General features: G+C 37.0%; 7 protein-coding genes across 8 annotated transcripts; 3 read left to right on the forward strand and 4 right to left on the reverse strand.

The window, feature by feature from the left end:
• The first annotated feature begins 1,143 nt into the window (after window positions 1-1,143).
• On the forward strand, window positions 1,144-1,918 carry LOC108845460 (uncharacterized). The gene is made up of 3 exons (XM_018618666.1): window positions 1,144-1,221; window positions 1,300-1,325; window positions 1,417-1,918. The coding sequence occupies exons 1-3, from the start codon at window positions 1,144-1,146 to the stop codon at window positions 1,916-1,918; spliced, it is 606 nt and encodes a 201-aa protein (XP_018474168.1).
• A 779-nt stretch (window positions 1,919-2,697) lies between these two features.
• LOC108846327 (transcription factor LAF1) lies at window positions 2,698-4,124 on the reverse strand. Its single transcript, XM_018619549.2, has 3 exons — window positions 3,877-4,124; window positions 3,657-3,786; window positions 2,698-3,473 (listed from the first exon to the last, which is right to left on the reverse strand). The coding sequence occupies exons 1-3, from the start codon at window positions 4,016-4,018 to the stop codon at window positions 2,939-2,941; spliced, it is 807 nt and encodes a 268-aa protein (XP_018475051.1). The 5' UTR covers window positions 4,019-4,124; the 3' UTR covers window positions 2,698-2,938.
• Window positions 4,125-7,001: 2,877 nt separating this feature from the next.
• Window positions 7,002-8,326, reverse strand: LOC130500737 (WD repeat-containing protein RUP1-like). Its single transcript, XM_056995703.1, is given in 2 exon segments — window positions 7,002-8,082; window positions 8,084-8,326. Coding segments are annotated over 2 exon segments (1,140 nt in total). The 5' UTR covers window positions 8,170-8,326; the 3' UTR covers window positions 7,002-7,028.
• A 3,089-nt stretch (window positions 8,327-11,415) lies between these two features.
• On the reverse strand, window positions 11,416-12,385 carry LOC108846442 (ADP-ribosylation factor-like protein 3). Its single transcript, XM_018619669.2, has 4 exons — window positions 12,119-12,385; window positions 11,988-12,049; window positions 11,796-11,899; window positions 11,416-11,714 (listed from the first exon to the last, which is right to left on the reverse strand). Exons 1-4 carry the CDS (start codon window positions 12,249-12,251, stop codon window positions 11,606-11,608), a joined length of 408 nt encoding a protein of 135 aa, XP_018475171.1. The 5' UTR covers window positions 12,252-12,385; the 3' UTR covers window positions 11,416-11,605.
• Window positions 12,386-16,162: 3,777 nt separating this feature from the next.
• LOC108847917 (protein phosphatase inhibitor 2) lies at window positions 16,163-18,301 on the forward strand. 2 transcript variants are annotated; one of them, XM_018621288.2, is made up of 4 exons: window positions 16,163-16,659; window positions 17,321-17,451; window positions 17,639-17,827; window positions 17,913-18,301. In XM_018621288.2, the coding sequence occupies exons 1-4, from the start codon at window positions 16,643-16,645 to the stop codon at window positions 18,146-18,148; spliced, it is 573 nt and encodes a 190-aa protein (XP_018476790.1). In that variant the 5' UTR covers window positions 16,163-16,642; the 3' UTR covers window positions 18,149-18,301. The 2 variants fall into 2 exon arrangements, with proteins under 2 accessions (XP_018476790.1, XP_018476789.1); XM_018621287.2 differs by having other exon boundaries at window positions 16,169-16,659; window positions 17,639-17,833.
• Window positions 18,302-18,365: 64 nt separating this feature from the next.
• On the reverse strand, window positions 18,366-20,055 carry LOC108847918 (stamen-specific protein FIL1). Its single transcript, XM_018621290.2, has 2 exons — window positions 19,671-20,055; window positions 18,366-19,565 (listed from the first exon to the last, which is right to left on the reverse strand). Exon 1 carries the CDS (start codon window positions 19,994-19,996, stop codon window positions 19,703-19,705), a length of 294 nt encoding a protein of 97 aa, XP_018476792.1. The 5' UTR covers window positions 19,997-20,055; the 3' UTR covers window positions 18,366-19,565; window positions 19,671-19,702.
• LOC130500736 (uncharacterized) lies at window positions 18,456-19,210 on the forward strand. The gene has a single exon (XM_056995702.1). The coding sequence runs from the start codon at window positions 18,456-18,458 to the stop codon at window positions 19,056-19,058; it is 603 nt and encodes a 200-aa protein (XP_056851682.1). The 3' UTR covers window positions 19,059-19,210.
• Window positions 20,056-21,449: the final 1,394 nt, after the last annotated feature.

Below are 21,449 nucleotides of genomic sequence, written 5' to 3' on the forward strand. Positions count from 1 at the left end.
GATGAAGACTTCTCTAATCCTACTTATTTCAGGAGTCTTGCAGGCAAACTGCAATATCTAACTCTCACAAGACCTGATATTCAGTTTGCTGTGAATATGGTTTGTCAGAAAATGCACAAGCCAACGGTTGCAGATTTCAATCTCTTGAAGCGAGTACTACGATATGTTAAAGGAACTCTGTCCATGGGATTAACTCTTGAGTCTGATACAAATTCTCAAGTTAGAGCATACTGTGACAGCGACTGGGCCGGCTGTCATGACACCAGAAGATCGACAGGAGGATTCTGCACATTCATGGGTTCCAACTTGATCTCTTGGTCCGCAAAACGACAGGACTCTGTTTCCAGGTCTTCCACAGAGGCAGAGTATCGTACTCTGTCTGATACTGCTGCTGAGCTCGAGTGGATAAGTCTGATGATGAAGAGCATCAAACTGTCGCAACCTGCGCCTGCGGAGATTTACTGCGACAATCTTTCGGCGGTTCACTTAACGGCCAATCCAGTTCTTCATCGGAAATCAAAACACTTTGCCACTCATTATCACTTTGCTCGGGAGAAAGTGGCAAACGGAACACTTGTCGTGAAGCATATTCCGGCAGCTCTGCAACTGGCCGACATCTTTACCAAGTCTCTTCCTCAGCAAAGCTTCTTCTCTCTGCGTTTCAAACTCGGTGTTGATGTTCCACCCACCTCGAGTTTGCGCGGGGGTATTAAGCCCAAAGACATAAATCAGGCGCAGGCCCATTATGCTCAAACGAAGCCCAAGCCTAAAACACAAAAGAGACAAAATCAAGCAACGGTAAAAGAGAAAGAAAGAGCAGACAAGAGTACGGTTCCTTACCTGCAACTGAGTAACAGGTTTGGACTGTTAGAGGAGATGACACCGTGAGCTGCTTTTGTAACGGCGTTACTCGTGAGCTGTCTATTAGCTTTGTCTCTAGATCCTTCTTGCATCTTTGTATATATAGAAGATAAGAACGAAGATGTAAAATAACAAGTGATGAGTTAATAATAACAGAGAAAATATAAAGCTTTTGAAGTTTCTATCTTTACCTTTACATTATAACCTCGGTTTTCTCAAGCAAGGTGAATTTTTGGAGTTGTGTGTTTGTTCTTCCAGAGAGTTTCTATGTGTAGCTTTCCTATGGGGGAAACAAAACCAGTCCTTCTAGCGGAGCAAGAGTATCATGGAAGGATGTTTGTAGACCAAAGAAAGAAGGGGGTATGGATATTAGGCTGCTAGAAGAGTATGAGATGGTTTTCAGATTTAAACATGTCTGGAATTTTTTCTCAAATGCAGAGTCGCTGTGGGTATCCTGGCTCAAGGTAAATGACTAAATGTATTCCATAGAAAGCCTTTTGGATTATGGAAGAAGACTCACCAAGGCTATCTAAAGCTGTTAGAAGTATGGTGCAGATTAGGGTCTCAGAAATCTTGGCACAAAGCCATCTGGTTTAAGTTAGCTCTATTGCGTAGATTACCAACTCGAGATAGACTCAGATCATGGGGTCTTAACGTCCCTGAGAAATGCCTCCGATGCTCTGCTGCTGTAGAGACCCACCATCATCGCTTCTTTGAGTGTCAATTTTTAGCAAGCATATGGACTTTCTTTGCAGGATCAGTCTGGCGGCCTAACCCACCTCAAGACATTCACTCTGCTGCGGCTTGGATTTGTATGGACAGAAATTCTTCTTCAGCTCAGGCTAGGTGTATTATAAAGCTCATGTTCCAGTCAACCGTCTACTTAATATGGAGGGAAAGGAACAGGAGGATCTTCGCTTTAACTTCCTCGTCTGCTAACTCGGTTAGATGTGCTATTGACAGGCAGATCAGAGACAGCCTGCTATCTCTCTCGGCTTCTCCCCGCGTTCAGCCTTCCATGCCTCAGTTCTTCCTTGCTTGCACTAGGCCGCCTTGACTCTCAAGCCCCTCGTGATCACTCCTCTTCTCCTCTCTTTGTTTTTTTTCTTGCATGGGTTGTTTGTGTTTGTTTGTTTCGCTCTAATAAGTTGCTAATGCAACATGTAGAAATGGTATCAAATTTAACATGATTACCAAAAAAAAAAACTAGATGTAGTCACTGAGCATTTGGATGAGTTAATTCAAAGACAACAACTCTCGGGTACTTGTTCTTCACATTTTCACCTGTAAATTAAAGAACGTTTTTGCTCTTTAAAAAAAACTATTTATGTTATGTTTTATGCAAGAAACATCAGAAATAGTGTCTTTGGATCCGCTTGTCTGTTTCAACCATTTGGTGCTCACGATATCTCCAGGTATATAAAAACAAAATCACATACATGGTTCATCATATATAATGGATTTATAGCTTTAAAAAAAGTAATGGATTTATGGCTTTGGCTATAGCTAATTATATTTTTTATTTTATCAAATTTTGCAGGATGTTGGGTTAAAATGACCCGTGACGATCATTATTCTCGTTATTCTTGTTATTTTCAAATCAAGCTTCATTATGACAGATGATTATTTAATTTGAACCCTGATATGATCAAGTAGTATTTTATTTAGTTAAGGACAAAGGAAGAGTGTATATATGCAAAAACCTTGTATAGTGCATGATGTATGTTACGTATCGCTACTTCAAATAATTTGACTTTAAAATGTTAAACAGTGTAGACAAAAGTAAAAGTCTTTGGAGAAAGAAGAAGACAGGCAGAGAAAAAGACATGAACCAAATAAAAAACACTGCCATATACAAATCATTATTCTATCTGTATTTACAGATTATCGTGAAATATAAATAACTAAAAGCATTTATAAACAAAAATACAAGTTTTTCACCGAATAGCTTTTCTTTGTTCATGTTTGATCTAAAAATCCAGACATAGTTTCTTGATCGTGACTTGTAACGCAAGTAACTTGATTTTTTCTTCTTACAATCATATACTCACATCATTATTCTTGGTATACGTTACCTTTAGATGTAAGTTACGTCGCTGTTGATGAAGAAATCCTCAGAAGTATAATAATTTGCGTACTCATTATGAGGCTGTTGAAAATCTGTACGGAACATGACATCATCCTCAAGTGAAGAGTAGCTGTTGTTGATCATCATCAGTTCTTCGTCTTCGCTTCGATTTTGCGTTCGGTTAATATGCATGGAATCTGTAAAATCTGAGGAGTAATTGATGTGAGGATCTGAAGAAGTGATCCACTCGGAGAAGAAGAGTTTAGGCATGTTGTTGTTGTTGTTCATCATGTTTTTGTTTCTTCCTTGTGATGGTGCTGAAGGTGGCTTCTCTGGAAGTTTCTGGAAGGAGATCACGTTGTCTAGGGTTTCTGGATTTCTTTTTCCGCAAGAAAGTGGCGAAGAAGAAGATTCCGTTACGTTTGACCTTTCTGTTTTGAATTGTGGTTGAGATTTGAGCCATCTCTTCTTCAGATATGAATGCCAATAGTTCTTAATCTCGTTGTCTGTTCTTCCTGGTAAGTATTTTGCAATCCGTGACCACCTAATCAGACCCAAAGTACAAAAATAAATGTAAAAAATATTTCCCTCATATTGAAAGTTATAGCCTAATTAATCAATATTCATGTGTAGTCAAATAATAACATAATCCGGATTCAATTTCATGAGTGTGCATGTTTAAGTTGTACACAAGAACAGATGTTTTCATTAGTTTTTTTTTTCTTACTTGTTACCCAAGGAAGAATGTAAGGTCAAGATGGTCTCTTCTTCTTGTGCACTAAACGTCCCTCTCTTTAGTCCTGGTCTTAGGTAGTTAATCCACCTTAGTCGACAGCTTTTCCCGTTTCTTTGCAATCCTGCCACAATAATTACACTTATTTAGGGATGAGAATACAATAATGATGAAGATTAAGACTAATCAAAGATTTTAGGGTTTAAGAAAAAACCAGCTAGGATAGGAACAGTGGTCCAGCAAGCATGGCCTTGGGAGAGGATGAAACTCTTGAGCTTCTGGTCCTCTTCAGGTGACCATAACCCTTTCCTCTGTCTCTGTTTTGGTCTCTCTCCAGATTTGGTCATCTTCCCCATATCTTGATTTCTCTCTCAAGCTGTCCTAATTAAGAGAAAACTTGTGTGAATATGATGAATGAGAGAGAGAGACAGAGACATACAGAGCGACTATATATGAACATAGTCAAGCATTATTTTTTTTATTATAGAAACAATTATTTGATAAGCATATATAGAGAAACCACTATTTTTTCTGATGTAAACGCCAACACACAAATAACGTTTTAATTAAACCAGAAAACCATAGTCTAGCGACTTTTAGGATATGGTTAAATGGGGGCTGCGTCGTATAATAAAGACACAGGACATTCATATATATGTATGTAATGTGTAAGTATAGAAGGCAGCTAGCTAGGAACCTGCCATGACAAAAGTCTGGAGGAATATGTAAGCAAGGATTAGTTGTAAACCCAAGTCACTTGGTTTAAACTTAAATATTTAATAAAGATTTAGGACAAAGAGGGAAGAAGGAATCTTTGATTGTTCTTGCTTTCAAATGTCTTTTGTTCTCTTCTTCTTGTTTTCTCTAAGAAAAAGTATAATGCCTAATAAAATATAGTTATTGACAAAATTGTAATCACATTGACATTTTTTTACGGTTATAAGATATTAGTATTAGACTACTATATATGATTTAACCAAGTGGTTCTCGTCTGCTAATACTTTGACCATTTGGAACCAATCATTTCTTGGTATGTAATCACTTAAAGTTTTCAATGAAGTTTAGTAACGTAACTATTACAGTTTGTTCCAAAAAAGAAGAGACTTAATGCCATCTTTAAAAGACCTTAGTTAATCTGAAGTACTTAAAACTAAAGCACCTTTAGTGAAAAACAAGAGTACAATGATCACTTGGTCTCTTTATACAAAAGCAAACTCAAAATTAAAACACTATCAATGCCAAATGGATTAGTGGCCAAAATTGACAATTAGTAAAAATGATCAAGACCGTTACTGTGCAAAACTGAGAACAATTATAAATTGACCAATTGTGTGAATGAGTAGAGTGGTCCAGAGGGGGAAACTTAACGCTGACAAAACAAACTTTGTCTGATTCGAATCAATGATTATGAAAGGCAACGAAATAACTGAATTAAAGAATGTAAAGAATCGTTCAATCTGTTAAAAGGTATACCTTCGCTAAGCTTATCAAAAGCGAGGAGACAGATTGGACATGGCGCTTGCGATGCCAAGAAACTTGGCAATGTGTTTTGAAAATGCCTAGTAATTTTTTTTTAATTAATTAATATAAAATACTAGTTTGTTAAAATATTTATGTATTTAATCTTGGTAGGTGAGTCAACACTTTCCTCCTATTTGTTGCAACAAAACTCGTAATAGAAGTATACGAGTTTACAATACATTGCAAAATTTGAATATAAGTATACAAATAGTACAATACATATTATACATAAAAGTACAATACACTGCAAATTCACAAATATAGTTTCATTTTGAAGGAATATTATTAGTGGACATCTATGTGTCACAACCCAAATGGGGTTTGCTGACGTTTTCATTTTGAAATGCTTCCATATTTGTTCTGACTCTTGCGTTTTATTTTTAATTATAAGTCTCCAAGCCACGTTTGTTTATCTATCTTTGCCTTAAGTAAGACTTCGTAAGTTGTACATCAGAGAGAAGACGATGATCTAATGACGGCCACTAATATTAAGCCATTGATTATATGATGCTTATTGGCCACGATATAACACTCCCCTTTCTCGGTCGTATGGCTGACACCATCTTCTTGACATCTTCTGCTGTCACGGCCTGTTGCAAAGTTTTGTCTGGCCACTTTACCCAATGGATAGTTTGGGCCGGGATTCAACACTATTACGTTCACAATTTTTAATATAATTTGTAACAAAAATGTATGAACTACATAAGATACCAATAGTATCTGAAAATGCTTATGTATTTTTTTAAAATTAACCGCTAAAATGTTGACGTGAAATTTCTGGATCAGACTTGTTTTACATACGATATCATCAATGATCATTTACTTAATTGTCTTCTGAATCAGTTTATATATAGTATTTGCTGTTGATATTCATGCGTTTTCACTATTTCCGAAGAGAAAAGAAACGGAGCGTAAATTGAAAAAACGGAAAAAGTTTAAGAGGTTATTTCACTTATCTAGTATGTATTTTCTATATTGATTTGGTGATACTGTTTGTTGTAAAAAAAAAGGATTATAGTTCGTTCTAGGGTTTGAAGTGAGAGTGGAATATTTGTTTTTAGTCTTAAGGTTTTCAGAATTGCATATCACACCGGTGGACAAAAGGGTTCTTCAGTCGAATTATGAGTTTCTGTACGTAATTTTATTCATGTTCGTTCATGGAATTTGAGGTAAGGTATGTTTTCTTGTTTCAATTTTAAACTATGTTGCAGCAGTTTCAAGTTGCATATCATATGCAAACTGTATGGACGATCAAGTATTTTTCTTTGTTTGTACAATGATATTTGACAAAATACTCATAGATTTGCAAATTCTATCGATGTCTTTTGTTGTCGATAGAGTTGTAATACAAGGTCACTTCTGGAGTTACACTTTATACAATAGCTAGCTCGCACGTCAGCTTTTTTTAACAGCTCTCACTGTCATTTTTGCTACCATAATTTTTCTAATCTCGTTATTTAGTTAGGAGCTCCGGCTTCGAAAATCCTTAACATTTAGACAAAGAAAAATAAAGAAAATCCTTTCAAATTTGAAGAACTTTTCATTTCATGTAAATATTCAATGGTATTTGCAAATTATATCTGTGAATGCTGCTTAGAGAGGAAAACATCTTTGCTACTTTTATGAATCTCAAGTTCTTACAGAATGTGTGTAATTTCTCAAGCATTCGAATTGCAAAATCATTGACCAAGTTCTCAATATAAGTTACAAACCTTTTTCTTATGAAATACTGTAGTAAAACACTAATTATAGACACTTATAAAAAGTAATAAAATCAACTGCAAAACAGATCTGTAATGTAAATCATGAGTCGAAAGAAACAAAAAAAAAATGTAATAGTATTGATTAGTTTCGTATGCCCGAGAAAATCTCTAAAACCCCATCGGATCCTCCAGCCACCAGCGTGCACCAATCTTCATCAGCTTGTCTCCAAGACACACTACTCACAAACCGCCGGTCAGACCCAAACCGGTCTGTTTGACCACCCAACCCACGCACCCAAACCGGCTCTCCCCACCTCTTATCGTACACAAACACTTCATTGTTCTCCGACCCAGACACAACCAAACCACCGTGCCTCCAAACAGACAACCCGACAAAATTCCTGCTGTTAACATGCCCTCGGCACGTGCGAAGAACAACACGCTGTCCGTTAGCTATATCCCACAGCTTCACGCTCCCGTCGGTCGAACCCGTGACGATCGTGTGCTGATCCATGAAACGAGCGTACGTCACCGCTTTGGTATGACCGTCTAACACGAACATCGGGTCAACGAGTCTTCTGATGTCGTACACGTAAGCATTCCGGTCAGCACATCCGACGGCTAAGAAATTTCCACCGAACGGATCGAACTCTACCGAACAGACCGCCGCTCCTCCACCTCCTCCGGGCCTAACCGTTTCCTCCAACCCTCCGTTCCGCGGGTCCCACGTTTGAACCGTTCCGTCGTCGGAGCCAGACGCGCCTAAAACGGAGCCGTCGCGGAGCGTGTAGTCGACGCTCCAAATCTTTCTCCCTCCGTGCTCGTCTCTCTCGGAAACAGGCACTCCTCTCTCCACGTCGTACTCGGTGACCACCCCGTCGTAATCTCCCGACCCGATAACCCGACCGGATAAGTCGGGTCTCCATTTGAGGCTGCTGAGCTTAGCCGGCGTGCAGATACATCTCTCCACGTGATCATCACGTGATGTCCCTAACAAAGAGTTTAAACGATAGATTCTGATCTTTCTTGCGATCCCTCCCGTGGCCAAGATTTCTCCGCTCGGGTCGAACTCGATCGCTCCGATAGCGTCGGTTCCGGTGGAAGGGGAGGACACGACGGCGGAGAAGGATAGATCCCAGTCGAATCTAGGAATGTTGTTGTCTCTGTCCATGATTGTGGGAGATGGAGAGGAGGAGATCATGCATGCTTATTGGCCATGTATATGAAGAAGATGATCTTCTGATGTTGTTGTTTAGTATATCGGAGCAGAGCAAAGTCTCCATGAATGTGTTACAACTCGTTTAAGTTCGGTACACACGTATCTATTTAACATATACATACATCATGTGCATGTGGTGCGACTTACAGTATAAGATATGAAGTGGGGTTTGATTGTTTACCTGAAAAGAAGTGTTCTATATATATATTTGATCTTAGCACATCTATATATATAGTATCATAGACTCATGGTTTTTTTTTTTTGATTAAGCAAGAAAAAATCAAATAAATAAATTTTGCTAAATTCACGATACGTGGAACTTTATTTTGTGTGGTTTTGAAGTAGAAACGCATTCATGATTCACGTCATTGGTACTTGTTGTTCTCCCAATGCTTTCAGCTAGAATATTAATTAAGAAAATTACGTGCGGGTATATGAAATTATCTGCATTTATTTCTTTTCTTATGATTCGAATAATGATAGGTAAAAACTAGATAATCTATCAAAATAGGACCATGCACATGGCTAAACTACCACTCGAACCATGATCACAATGTATGTTTAATTTACATTAGTATGCTTTAGAGTAAAACACCTTGTCACCTTGATCTCGATCATTCCTTATGTAAGAGAACATGACATGGTAGCAGAGTGGCGGACCTAGACTTAGAATTTAGGTGTGTCATAAATTATGTTTTAGTCTAAAATGAAATAAAATTTATAAAAAACAGTAAAAAACTACAATACATGGAGGTGAACCAAAGTTAGGTGGGTTAACAGAGGGAACAGTAAACCAAATGAGCTATCTAATATTTTGAGAGATATAATAAAATAGTCAACATATAAATTTAACATGTTACAGCTGACCCACTATGGGATCATAAGCAATGGTGGGTCCGCCTCTGCATGGTAGTATTAGAAGTACTAGTAGAGAGCATGTCCAATTGTATTTCTCCCCTTGGAGTTCTACAAAATCATATGCATGTGTAAATATATTATGTATATGTATGTAGTTGAGAGTTTTTAAGCTCTCATATAATATATACATATATGGCTTTTTAGAATTCAAAGGAGAGACACTCCCATTAGACATGTTCTAATTAAATTGCAGTGTTGTTTTCCTCATCTAAAAAACGAACAAAACTTAGCTAATTTTATTTATATTTTTGGGTGCAAGTAGAAATCGCATTAAAGAAGGAAGAAATCAAAACACGAGATTAGGTTTCACGTTAGCGTTGGTAGAATAAGAACCTCAAGTTTTGAAACCTCTCTCTTTAACGATCAGTTTGGTCGTCGTAGATCTCAATTCCTACGTGGTTCATTTTGTAGCCTCTTTGTTTTGCGTCTTGTTTTCAATTATTGGCGAAAAAAAATACAGTGAATGCAAAAAGTACACGTCGATGGACGGTCCATTACGTTTAGATAATGCTATGCTGTATAAGTACATGTGCTTTGATATCTCCATGCATGTTTGACATATTTTAACGATTGCAATCTATAATATATTAGAGACGATACAGTGAAGATTCCACAATTTTAATATCTAATTCCTATTCCACAACTTCAAAATTCCCTTAACGAAAAACCGTTATTCATGTTTCTTTAACTAAAAATGCAAAAGCATTTTATATAGAACTTTACTGGTTGTTTTATTCACGTTATAGTTTACTGGATTACCATAAGTTTTAGTAATGGAATGACATTATAATGTAAAAAATGATCCCAAAATATTTTTGGGGATTCGAGAATTTATCTTAATAAATATACTTTCTATGTGCTTAAAAATATGTTTTGGAGTTTTCATATTAAAAATATTTTTTTTATAAATATTTTTTTTTCTTTGATTAATTATTTCCGACAACTTTTAATCAATCCAAAATTTAATAGACTTTTCGATGTTTAAAATTTACTATTATTACTTAATAAAAATATAATGAAAATATAAATTATACTGTTTTTAACAGTTTGTTTTCTCTAAAATATAGACATTTTTGAAAAAAAAAATATATTATTATATGGCATAGAAAAGGTACATTCGGCTCATACGGATTGCTTAGAACATTATCAATGAAACTAATTTATATCATCAACGACAAGCAAGTTGGCAAGTTAAGTAAGTTCTTCCCACAATTTGGTCTCAGCTATCAAAGTAAAGCAGACCTGCTAGTTCTAAGAGCACCCCAGTGGAGTACTTTCTTCCAAAGTATCTTAAATACATATATGTATATATAAGTCTATATATTATTAAAAAAGAAATATTCATACCAAATGTCCTTAAGTTTTCTAACTTATTTACAAATGCATGCTACCGAAGTAATTAAATAAATATATTTTTAAGTAATTATTGTATTTTTCTATTTATTAAATCATTTCCTAAATTATATATAGCTTAATTTTTGTGTTTAATATATTTCATAAAACAAATTAGCTAATTTTTAGAAATATTCAAATTTGAAATTGATTTTAACAATATTAAACTTGGATAATATTATCACTAATTATTTTGAACAAAATTCAAGTTTAAATTTGATATTAAAAATATCATGAACATTCCTAATATATATTTTAACTCACCATTAATTATTTTGAAAAATAAAATCCATATATGCTAAGATTTAAATATCTTTAAACTATTTATAGAACAATATGAAATATTTATAACTGAATATTATTTTTAATATAATTAAATCTCACCTAAGATTTTATATATTTTAAAACTTCTAAAATATATGTTAACCATATCATTTACTATTAATTATTTTCAACAAGAAAATTTAGTATTAAAATTTAAATATCTTTGAATTATTTGTAAAACACTGTTTAATGTTATAACCAAAAATATTTTTTCCAACGTATTTAAATCTAACCATATGGTCCATATCTGATCAAAATATTTAAATTTTTATTACATTTGGAATTTCATGGTTAAAGAAATATTACTCAAACATATCAATATGTCAATATTAATTTGTCAAAAGTTTAATAGCGGACACGGATCACTATTTTCTACACCACATACACTATTTGATTATTGTGTCTATAAAATTTAAAATATGATAAATATTCAAAATATAAACCAACAAACATTTAAATAATATTTATTTATATAAAAAATAAAAATCCACCGCGGATGTACGGATCAAAATCTATTTAGTATTTAATTGTGAATTTTTAAAAACTACCGAAAACCGCAATTAAATACTGATATTTAAATATACACACACATATATACTTTGAAAAAAAAAACAAATTGGAGGTGCTCTAATGAAATTTAGTGTTTGTTTTGTTTATTATTTGTTATTTGATGTAGTGAGTACTGCATTTGAAAAAATTGATGAGTGGCATGAGTTTGTGACAAGAGAAAAATTAAAAGGCAATAGTAAAGAAGATTACTACTACTCATCATGCCAACGCAATGTAATGCAAGATTCAGGTTTGTTTTCTATCTACAAAATGCATCCTCAGGGAAAGCTAGTTGGCTTGAGTATCTCTTCAAACGTCTAGGAAGATGGGACAGGAACATATCCGGTACGAGCTCTTAGTGTTTCGGTTCTTTTGCTTCTCTCCATCACTCCCACCAGCCATTCTACACTTTCCTTGATTCCTCTTCTGCTCCACAAAAAAAAAACATTTAAAAGTTCCCTCACTGCTTCAAGTTTTTCTATTGAAGCTATAAGATTATTAACTTACCCATCATATCCAGAAACTGCTTCAAACATGTACACCCTCTCATCCAGTTTCTTTAGATCCAAGTATCGGTCCAGTTCCTCAGCCGAGACAGCATTTGAGAGATCCTGGTAATTACCAGATTCATAACGTATCAGCAACAACATTATCTCAGGAGAACTAATATAACATATGAAGGCAATGCAATATCCCTACTTGCTTGTTTGCCAATATCAAAAGAGGCGCTCCTTGCAAATCCTCATGCCGCAGTGCTTTTTCTGGTTGAATATAAATTTTACATTTCAGATTCATAAATGCTTGTTTGGAGTCAGTCAACTTAAACTTACCTAGAGCAGATTTAGACTCTTCAAAGCGAGAAGGGCAAGCTGCATCGATCAAATATATCAATGCGTGTGCTTCTTCATAATACTTCTCCCAAATCGAACGCAGACCAGGCTGCCATAAGATAGCCAAAGGCATAGTTATTTGATTAGAAAGATTAATCCTTTTTCAAATATATACAAACTGATCGTTTTCAACAGGAAGAAACAAACAGTCTATGATTTTTTTTTTTTATTGTAGCGCTTCTTCAAAAGATCCCTTACAGTCTTGCAAACTATATGTTCGATCAAATAATTAGCATCATGAGCTCTCTCTTGGTCCAGTTAATTCCGTAGGAGGCAGCAACAATAACAATAGTGTTTACCATCGTTGGTGGAGACTAGGGATGTCAATTGGGCTGTCCGGACAGAAGTGGACATGTCCAGATGGGCTTTTTTTTTTTGGGCGTTTTTGGTCTTGATGTCCAAATAGGACCATGTCCAAATAGTCCATGTCCAAATATGTCCATGTCCAAATAGTCCATGTCCAAATAGGACCATGTCCAAATAGGACCAGTTCGCCCATTTGATTTAAAAAAATATACAGATTCTAAATTTTATATATAACAACAGTACTTAGATTAAAACTCCATGTTTTACAAAAAGGTGCTTAAATTTAAACTCCATGTTTCACAAAAGACTGAAAAAATACTTAGATTTAAACTCCATGTTTTACAAAAGGTACTTAAACTGATTTAAACTTCATTCTCTTCTTTCTTCTACCTTCTTCACCTTCCTTCTCTTATTCTTCTTCCTCTTCTTCTTCTTCTTCTTCTTCTTCTTCAGAATCACCTAACATGAAAGGTAAGAGACATATCAACAGCAGCCAAGTAAAAAGAGGTAATCAGGTAAGAGACATATCAACACTTCCTAAAGAGGTATAAAATCAGAACACTTACTCGATACTTCAAACCCACGCAGCCAGTTTCTTGTACAAATGAGAGCTTGCACATTTGACGGAAGAAGACGGCTCCTATACTTGTTAAGAACCCGGCTTCCTACACTGAATGACGACTCAGAAGACACCGTTGTGATGGGAATTGAGAGAACATCACACGCCATACGGGCCAGCTCTTTAAATCGTGTTGCATTGTTTTTCCAGTATCTCAAGACATCCATAGACTGAAAGGCAGCCATATCTAAGATCGGTTCAGCCAAGTACACATCTAAGGCTGATTTTCCTGCGCCCGCATTCTGAGAAAAGTGTGCATAAAACCCCTGCATTATAAACATAAAAACAGTAAGTACTAGCATTATAAACATAAAAACAGTAATTACTTACCCCATATCCAGATGGTATACTCTTCACCAATGTTGTTTCTGAACTACTTGCAGCTGAATCCTTCTTATAGACTCCATACAGCTTTTTTAGCTTCTTCCGGAGGTGATCAATCTTTGACTTGCTTGTCAATGGATCTAACACATCATAACAATATTCCAAGGCATGGAACTTCAACCTTGGATCCAACACCGCAGCAATGGCAAGAATGTCACTGTAGTCTTCCCAGTATTTGTCAAACTTCAACTTCATGGTTTCCACCATTTGACAAATTGCCTCATCCTCTGAATCCGCATTAGCTCTCAGCCAGCACTCGATTCTCCAGACTTGCATGAAGTAGAGATTTGCAGTCGGATATGATGACCCAGATATTAGTTTTGTCATCTCAGCAAATGGAGACAAAAACTCACAGATAAGTGCTCCTCTAGACCACTCCAACTCTGATGGAAGGCACTTGTAACTTGGATCCACATCAGAGAGACTACGCAGTGCTTCTTTATGCGGAAGAGCTCTAGACAACATCCGGAAAGTCGAATTCCACCTCGTGCTTACATCCAAAATAAGACCAGCCTTTCTCTTGCTCCCAGTAGTTTCAGCACAGGTCTCAAACATCTGTTCTCTCGCCTCTGAGGACTTCACAAACTTCACACTGTCCCTGAGTTTCTCTAAAGCATCACTAATCACAGCCAAACCGTCTTGAACAATCAGGTTCAGAATGTGTGCTGCACATCTCACATGAAGAAACTCACCACTGCACACCAAATCTTTGCGAAGCTGTGTCTTTAGAATACCTTGCATATTGTCGTTTGAGGAAGCGTTGTCTACCGTCACTGTAAACACTTTCTTCTCCAGCCCCCATTCCTTCAGTAACTCCAACACCGTTGTAGCAATACTGAAACCAGTGTGAGGAGGGGGAAAAGCCACAAAAGACAGAATCTTCGCCTTTAGCTTCCAAGCATCAACATAATGAACCGTAAGACACATATATCCCTCCACAGTGATAGCTCTCCATAGATCGGTAGTCAAACAAACCCGACCAGGAAGTTCACTCAAAACCTTCCTAAGCTGAGCTTTCTCATTCTCAAATATCTTCAGAACATCGGATACAGCCGTGTTTCGACACCAGAACTGAATGCTTGGATTTGCATAAGCAAAAGCCTCCCTAATCCTTCGATACTCAACAAATGAGTATGAAAGATCATGCTCAGCAATAGCACAAGCGATCATCTCGCGGAAGACCATTATATCAAACTTCCTATTGCTACCTCCAGGTGTAGTCCCAGGAGTCCGTGGAGTCTCTGAGCAGCTTCTACTATGACGCCGCAAAGTATTAGTTCCATTACTCAGATCAAAGCAGTAGACATGGTTGCAATGCTTGCAGACAACTTTAGTAGTACCGTCTAGCTGCTTATCTCCTATCTCAAAATGCTGCCAAATCTTTGAATGCCTTCGCTTTTTACCTCTGCTTGTAGAGCCAGCTTGTACATCATCATGATCATCTTCATTCTCATCAGCGCTCAAATAATCATCATCATTCAGGTTCAAAGTGTCATCATCCATCTGAACAAAAGAGATTAACAACGCTCATTAGTAATGAATAACAAAATCAGCATCAATACTAAGACTTGAACAAACTGAAAAATCAGCATCAACTATGTGTAAGTTGCATCATTTCACATAAAGTTCAGCAAATCATAAAGTTCTATAGATCACATTCGAGAGATATGGTAAGCAAAGAAGATCAAAACCTCAACAAGCAAGCTGCTCTGGTGAATCAGTGATAGAGATGATGATGTCTAAACCCAACACCAAGATGAACAGCTAGACAGGAACAACAGTCTTCTTCCTGTAAACAACATTTCATTTCCATGATGTGTAAGAAGCAATAACAAGTTAAGCTATGTGTAAGAACTAAGAAGCAACATTTCATTTCCACGATGCTATAATATAGACGAGACAGAGAGCGAAGTCGCGAACCCACCACGAAGAGACAGAGAGCGAAGTTGATGACAGAAGCTTTGTGACCAGCCTTGTAAGAATCTGGGATGTCTGAAGAAAGAAACAAGAGAAAAAACATCATATCCAAGCATCATGTAAACAACAGAGACCATTCAAAAAGCTTGAAACTTCAATATACCTTAAAGAGAGAGAGAGCTCGAGATGGGTTTCCAACGAGAAGATAGAGAGAGCTCGAGATCGAGAGAGAGCTCGTCGGAGAAGAGAGAGATCGACGGAGATGGGTTTTCGTCAGAGAGATGGAGAGCTCGAGATCGAGAGAGAGCTCGTCGGAAAAGAGAGAGATCGACGGAGATGGGTTTTCGTCAGAGAGATGGAGAGCTCGAGATCGAGAGAGATGGAGTCATGGAGAGCTTGAGAGTTGAGATCGAGAGAGAAGAGATTGGGAGATAAGAGTGACGGCCAAGTGAAAAAAATGATTTTTCCCCAATTAAAAACCCTAGAGATTTTAATGATTTGGACGGCCCATGTCCATTTGGTCTTGTCAATTGGTCTTTGGGCGTATTTGGGCGTTGTCCAGTTGGACAACAAAATATTTTGGACGAATTTGGGCATGTCCATATTAGTCCATATTAATTTGGACATGGACGTCCATGGACAAAGTGTCCAGTTGACATCCCTACCAATGGGTTAGATTAGAGATCACACTCCAATCTCCAATATCAACAAAGATAAAAGGTGGATCACGGAATGTATATAGATATTAAAAACAGTGAATCACACAATCACATTCTCAAAGCACGAAGATCAAAGTCTTATGTGAGCAAAAGAGCTATAAATCAAATTTAAAATCGAAAAGAAAATCCTTAAGAGTTTGTGAAGAAGATCACGTTTTTACAATCAACTGTGTGTGTCGTGTCTTTCTTCTTCGATTCGATCGTCCCCTTCTTCTTCTTCCTACTCTCCAGAAAAAAAAAAAACCTTCAAAAGTCGAAGAACTACAAAACTACCCTTACTCGGTCTACACCCGCTTATCCGGCCATCACGAAATCGAACCGGGTTCTTACGTGGCGAGATCTGAATGCTATTATATAGTCAACGTCAAATAAACGGACGGCTGGTTTCTCTTTAGTTTCCAAATCGTGCGGCTGAAGGGGTAAATTAGAGAATTCACAAAAGCATCCCCCAGTCTGCGAGCTAGTAGTAGCTTAGCGATCGAGAAAAAAAATAAAAAAAGTTGCTGGAGGTTGAAGAAGATGACTGATCCAAAGAAGTAAGTTGTTCGTCGGTGAATTTTTGATACTCAATCGATTGATTCGTGATTCGATTTCAAATTTTGGGCTAGGGATTCATTCTTACACATGTTTGTTATATAGCTCCACTGATACTTGTTACTCCTTTGAATTTGCTTATAGTGATTAGAGCTGCTTCTTTGTGTTTATGATTTGACTTGTCCTTTATATCTTTGTCTATGTTTCTCTCGAAAGTTGAGCAGATTGCACTGAATTAGCTGGAAAATATAGAATACAAGCCAGCCAAAACATGAATTATGTTTCTCTTTCTCTTGTTATTCCTTACGTTTCATCTATTAGATAGTGTCAGAACTTAACCTTGCATAAGCTTAAAAGAAGATTAGTTTCCGAGGCAAATGAGGTTTGTTAGTTTTGTTGATGGACAGATAGATATATATAGACATGAAGTTCTAAGCCTTCTATGGTCGAAAATAAACTCTGATTCTTTCTGTACTACCCCTTTAAAAAGGCAAACTGGAAGTGTTAAAAATCTATTTTTCAGAATTGGTTAACTGTAAGGTTATGTGAATTTTATTGTCTTTTGTAAAAGGTTCAGATATGTTGACTTGCTTGATCAGTCTGCCTGTTGCAAATTAGTCTCTCTCTTGTGCAGCACTAAAGATGTTCCTTTTTGTGTGACAGGGGGCGTGTACAATGGGACGAAGCTAATATAGTGGAGATTGAATCTAACAAACCTGTTAGGCAGAAGATCACTGAACCTAAGACTCCCTACCACCCCATGATTCATGATGATGATGATGATGTTGATGATGGTTTGTCTATTTCTCTTTATTTAGTTACTCTTTGTGTTAGAGCTTATGATACACTTATGAGCGTGCGCGTGTATATGCTTATGGCAAATATGAATGTAGTGTTGTTGATACACATACTTGTCATCATCTAAACGTATAAAAGTAGTATGTGTTTCAGACATACTTTTTTTTTTAATGATTGTGCCAGGTACTTTGTCTCCAAGAGGAGGAAGATCGTTCAACGAATGCGTTGATGATATGCAACGTGCGGAAGAACTGAAGAACGCTCTGAATGGCGAATCAGCTTCTTCCAGTAGAAATGATAGCCAGGGCTCTGGTTCTGGTGGTGGTTGGAGCTCGGCTGAGGATGATGAAGCAGATCCAATGGATCAAGATGGTGAAGGTTCTCCTTAAAACCAAACAAATATTTATCTTTCTTTTCTTTGATCACATGTTTATGTTTTTTTGGTGCAAACACACAGGTTTGGAAGGTGAGAAAAACGAGAGGTTCAGTGAACACAGAAGAGTGCATTACAATGAGTTCCACAAGGTGAAGGAACTTAGGTCCTTGGGGTCCTTCTATGATGATGAAGAAGAAGAGGACGAGGATGATGATGGCTCGAAAGGAAGTGAAGCAGAGACAACAACCTCACCACACAGTAAAGGCGTTAACAAAGAGGTAGACGCAGCTGGAAAGTCATCTTCATCCTCCAATTGATGATATGATATGATATGATACCACTGTGTTCAATCAAAATGTGTACTCTTGTCCAGGTCTTATAGATCTCTCTCTCTATCTTTAAACTTTTTTGAAAGGAAGAGGAAACTATGTTATGTTGTTACAGCATTTTAATGCAATTGCTTACAATCACTATTCTATTCAGCAGTAACGAACGAAAAAAAGGAGATTTATCTATGCGTCGTCGTTTTATCAATTCTGTATAAATGTGGTTCATATTGCACCAATGAAGATCATATAATATATAGTCAGTCGAACTTGATAATCATTAATCTGTCACACATCAATGGCGAACGAAATGTCGAGACTATCCTCTCAAATCTGCGACCAGATCTCCTCCGTCTTCTCCAATCCCACCGATCCACACCCACAGCCGCTGGATCTCCTCGTTACAGAGCTCGCCGGAATCTCCCGCCGCGGCGCACGCGTCTTCCTCCACGGCGTCGGACGCGAAGGCCTCATGCTCAGAGCCTTCGCGATGCGTCTCTTCCACCTCGGCCTCTCCTCCCACTTGGTCTCCGACGTGACCACGCCTCCGATCTCGTCTCCCGATCTCCTCATCGCCTCGGCCGGTCCCGGAGGATTCTCCACCGTCGACGCGATCTGCTCCGTCGCGAAATCTGCCGGCGCTAAGGTCGTGCTCGTCACCGCGCAGCCGGAGAGAGGGTCCTGTGTGAAGCACGCGACGGATGTTTGTTACGTCCCGGCGCAGACGATGGCGAGCGACGGCGGAGGCGCGAAGGAGAAGGGAGGGAGGCCGTTGTTGCCGATGGGGAGTGTTTACGAAGGAGCGTTGTTCGTGTTGTTCGAGATGGTTGTTTACAAACTGGGTGAGGTTTTGGGCGAGTCACCTGAGTCGATACGGTGTCGTCACACCAATCTCGAGTAGGGACGTTGCGTCGTTTTCGCATTCAGTGTATAAAATGCTTGTTGTTTTTGTTTGTTTGTAATATTATGCCGCGAGTTGTTTTGCCATTCCGGTGATGTTGTACCCACGAAGATGTTTAATACTCTGTCATGGTTCATCAAATCTTTCTCACTTTTTGAGCCTTATTTATCCATAACTTATCCAAATAGACACCATCGCAAGATCCATCACACATCAAAGTACCTATGGTGAAAATTTGAAATCATGTCCTACAGACAGTTCCTGTGACTGTCAGCCAACTCTCTCATTTGCCTTTTTCTTTTGTAAATTTATGCTATTGATGTCACCACAACAATAATTCATTTATCAACCATTCGAATAATTTATGATTTGATATTATTCATCTTTTTATTCCAAACCCATTGGTTTTACAGCGACAAACAGAAAAGAAAAAAGGAAAAACTACAGCTCAAACTCAGAGTTTTATTCTTAAATATCTTATCTCCATGATCTCTCCCCATGCCTCTCCTGTTGTTAGAAAAAGGAAAAAAAAACGAGAGCTGGTGGTTAGATACATATTACTGTACATATATAAAGCAATTTATTTTTAGACGTTATAGTATATGCTCTTACTGTCTTGCATAAATATAACCACGTCCATAACATTAGCTGCATGAAAGCGTAGGGATGCTGCAGCGAGTGGGAAGCCTAGAGGCAATGCGAAGCGTGTTGCAAAGGCATTCGCTCGGCACTGCTTCAAGAGCGTTGCAACACTCGGCACTCGGGTTCGTCTTGTCCGCTCCAGGAACGACAAACTCACCACACACGTTCAGTCCACTCAAGTGCCTATTGCAGCTCTGTCCATCCGCCACCGTCGCCACCAAGACCAGCGCCACCAGCATGGCCACCTTCATGAGCATGGCCAAAGAAGACTTGGAAGAGCTGGACGATGCTGCCATCTTCTTCTTCTTTATTTTTTATCTATTATGAAGTATATTATTGTGAAATAGTAGATTGTTTTAGATCTATTTAGAGGGTTAGGGGTTTACTTATGTTTATATAGAATCGAGGAGGGTTCGAGGAATGATATATGGCGAAGAGGGTTTATGTTTATAATCCGTGAGCTACCTAACAGAGAGATCACGTTAAGCTGCAGTTATGTGTGTGTGCCCGGAAGTGTGTGGAGAATATGCATGTTTGTTATTTCTGAATACTTCTATGATATATTAATTGATATAGAAAGTACCTGTGACAAAAAAAAATTAATATAGAAGTACATAATACATAGGGAGAACTTGCAAAATGATATATAACTTTAGGAATACATTCTTTTAGATAATATTATACATAAGTATATATATATTTAATTTTTCTGTAACACAAGTATATATTCATAGGATTTTTAGTGATAAATCCCCCCAACTAAAGATTTTTTGTAAAAAGTCTTCCCAACTTATTATCTTGTAATTTAACCCCTCAAGTTCTATTCCGTTAGATTTTGTTATCCTCCGTCTATTGTTCTGTTATTTATAATCGAATACCGTTTTACATACAATGTGTGGTTTTATTTTAGTGATAAATTCTCTCAACTAAAAAAATTTCGTAAAAAATCTCTCGACTTGTTATCATGTAATTTAACCCCTCAAATTCTATTTTGATAATTTTGTTATCCTCCATCTATTATTTCGATATTTATGGACGGATATCATTTACACACAACGCAGAGTTTCATTTAAACCTAAAACATGTTTAAAAAATGAAACAGAGCAGATAACGAAACTCAAAATCCTAAATCAAAAATTAGGTCTTCCAAAATAGCAATGAAAAGACCATAAAACATTGAAAAGTATTGAAAAGGACCATAATGATTCAGTGATTTAGTGTCAAACGATGATTTGTTTTATGTTTTACAACTTAGGTTTTCGTAACCAAAAACTAGAACAAAAATAAAAATCAACTCGATTAAACATAAACACAACCGAACCAAGCCGAATCCGAATTTAAACTGAAATGTCCACCTCTAGTTTTAATGTTTTATTGTCTTTTATGGTATTTTCATTGCTATTTAGGAAGACTTAATTTTCTATTTGGGATTTTGAATTTCGTTGTCTGCCTTGTTTATAAACGGTATATGTCCATAAATAACGAAACAATAGATGAAATGTAATAAAATCTAGCAAAATAGAACTTGAGGGGATAAATTATAATATAACAAGTTGAGGATATTTTTTATAAAAATTCTTTAGTTGGAGAAATTTATCACTAAAATTAAGCTCCGTGTAAACGGTATTTGTCCACAAATAACGAAACAATGGACGGATGATAATTACAAAATCACCAGTTGAAAAGATTTTTTATGATAAATCTTTAGTTGATAGAATTTATCACTAAAACCCATATTCATACGATATT

Source organism: Raphanus sativus, unplaced genomic scaffold (assembly GCF_000801105.2).
Source record: "Raphanus sativus cultivar WK10039 unplaced genomic scaffold, ASM80110v3 Scaffold0025, whole genome shotgun sequence".
Lineage (NCBI taxonomy): Eukaryota > Viridiplantae > Streptophyta > Magnoliopsida > Brassicales > Brassicaceae > Raphanus > Raphanus sativus.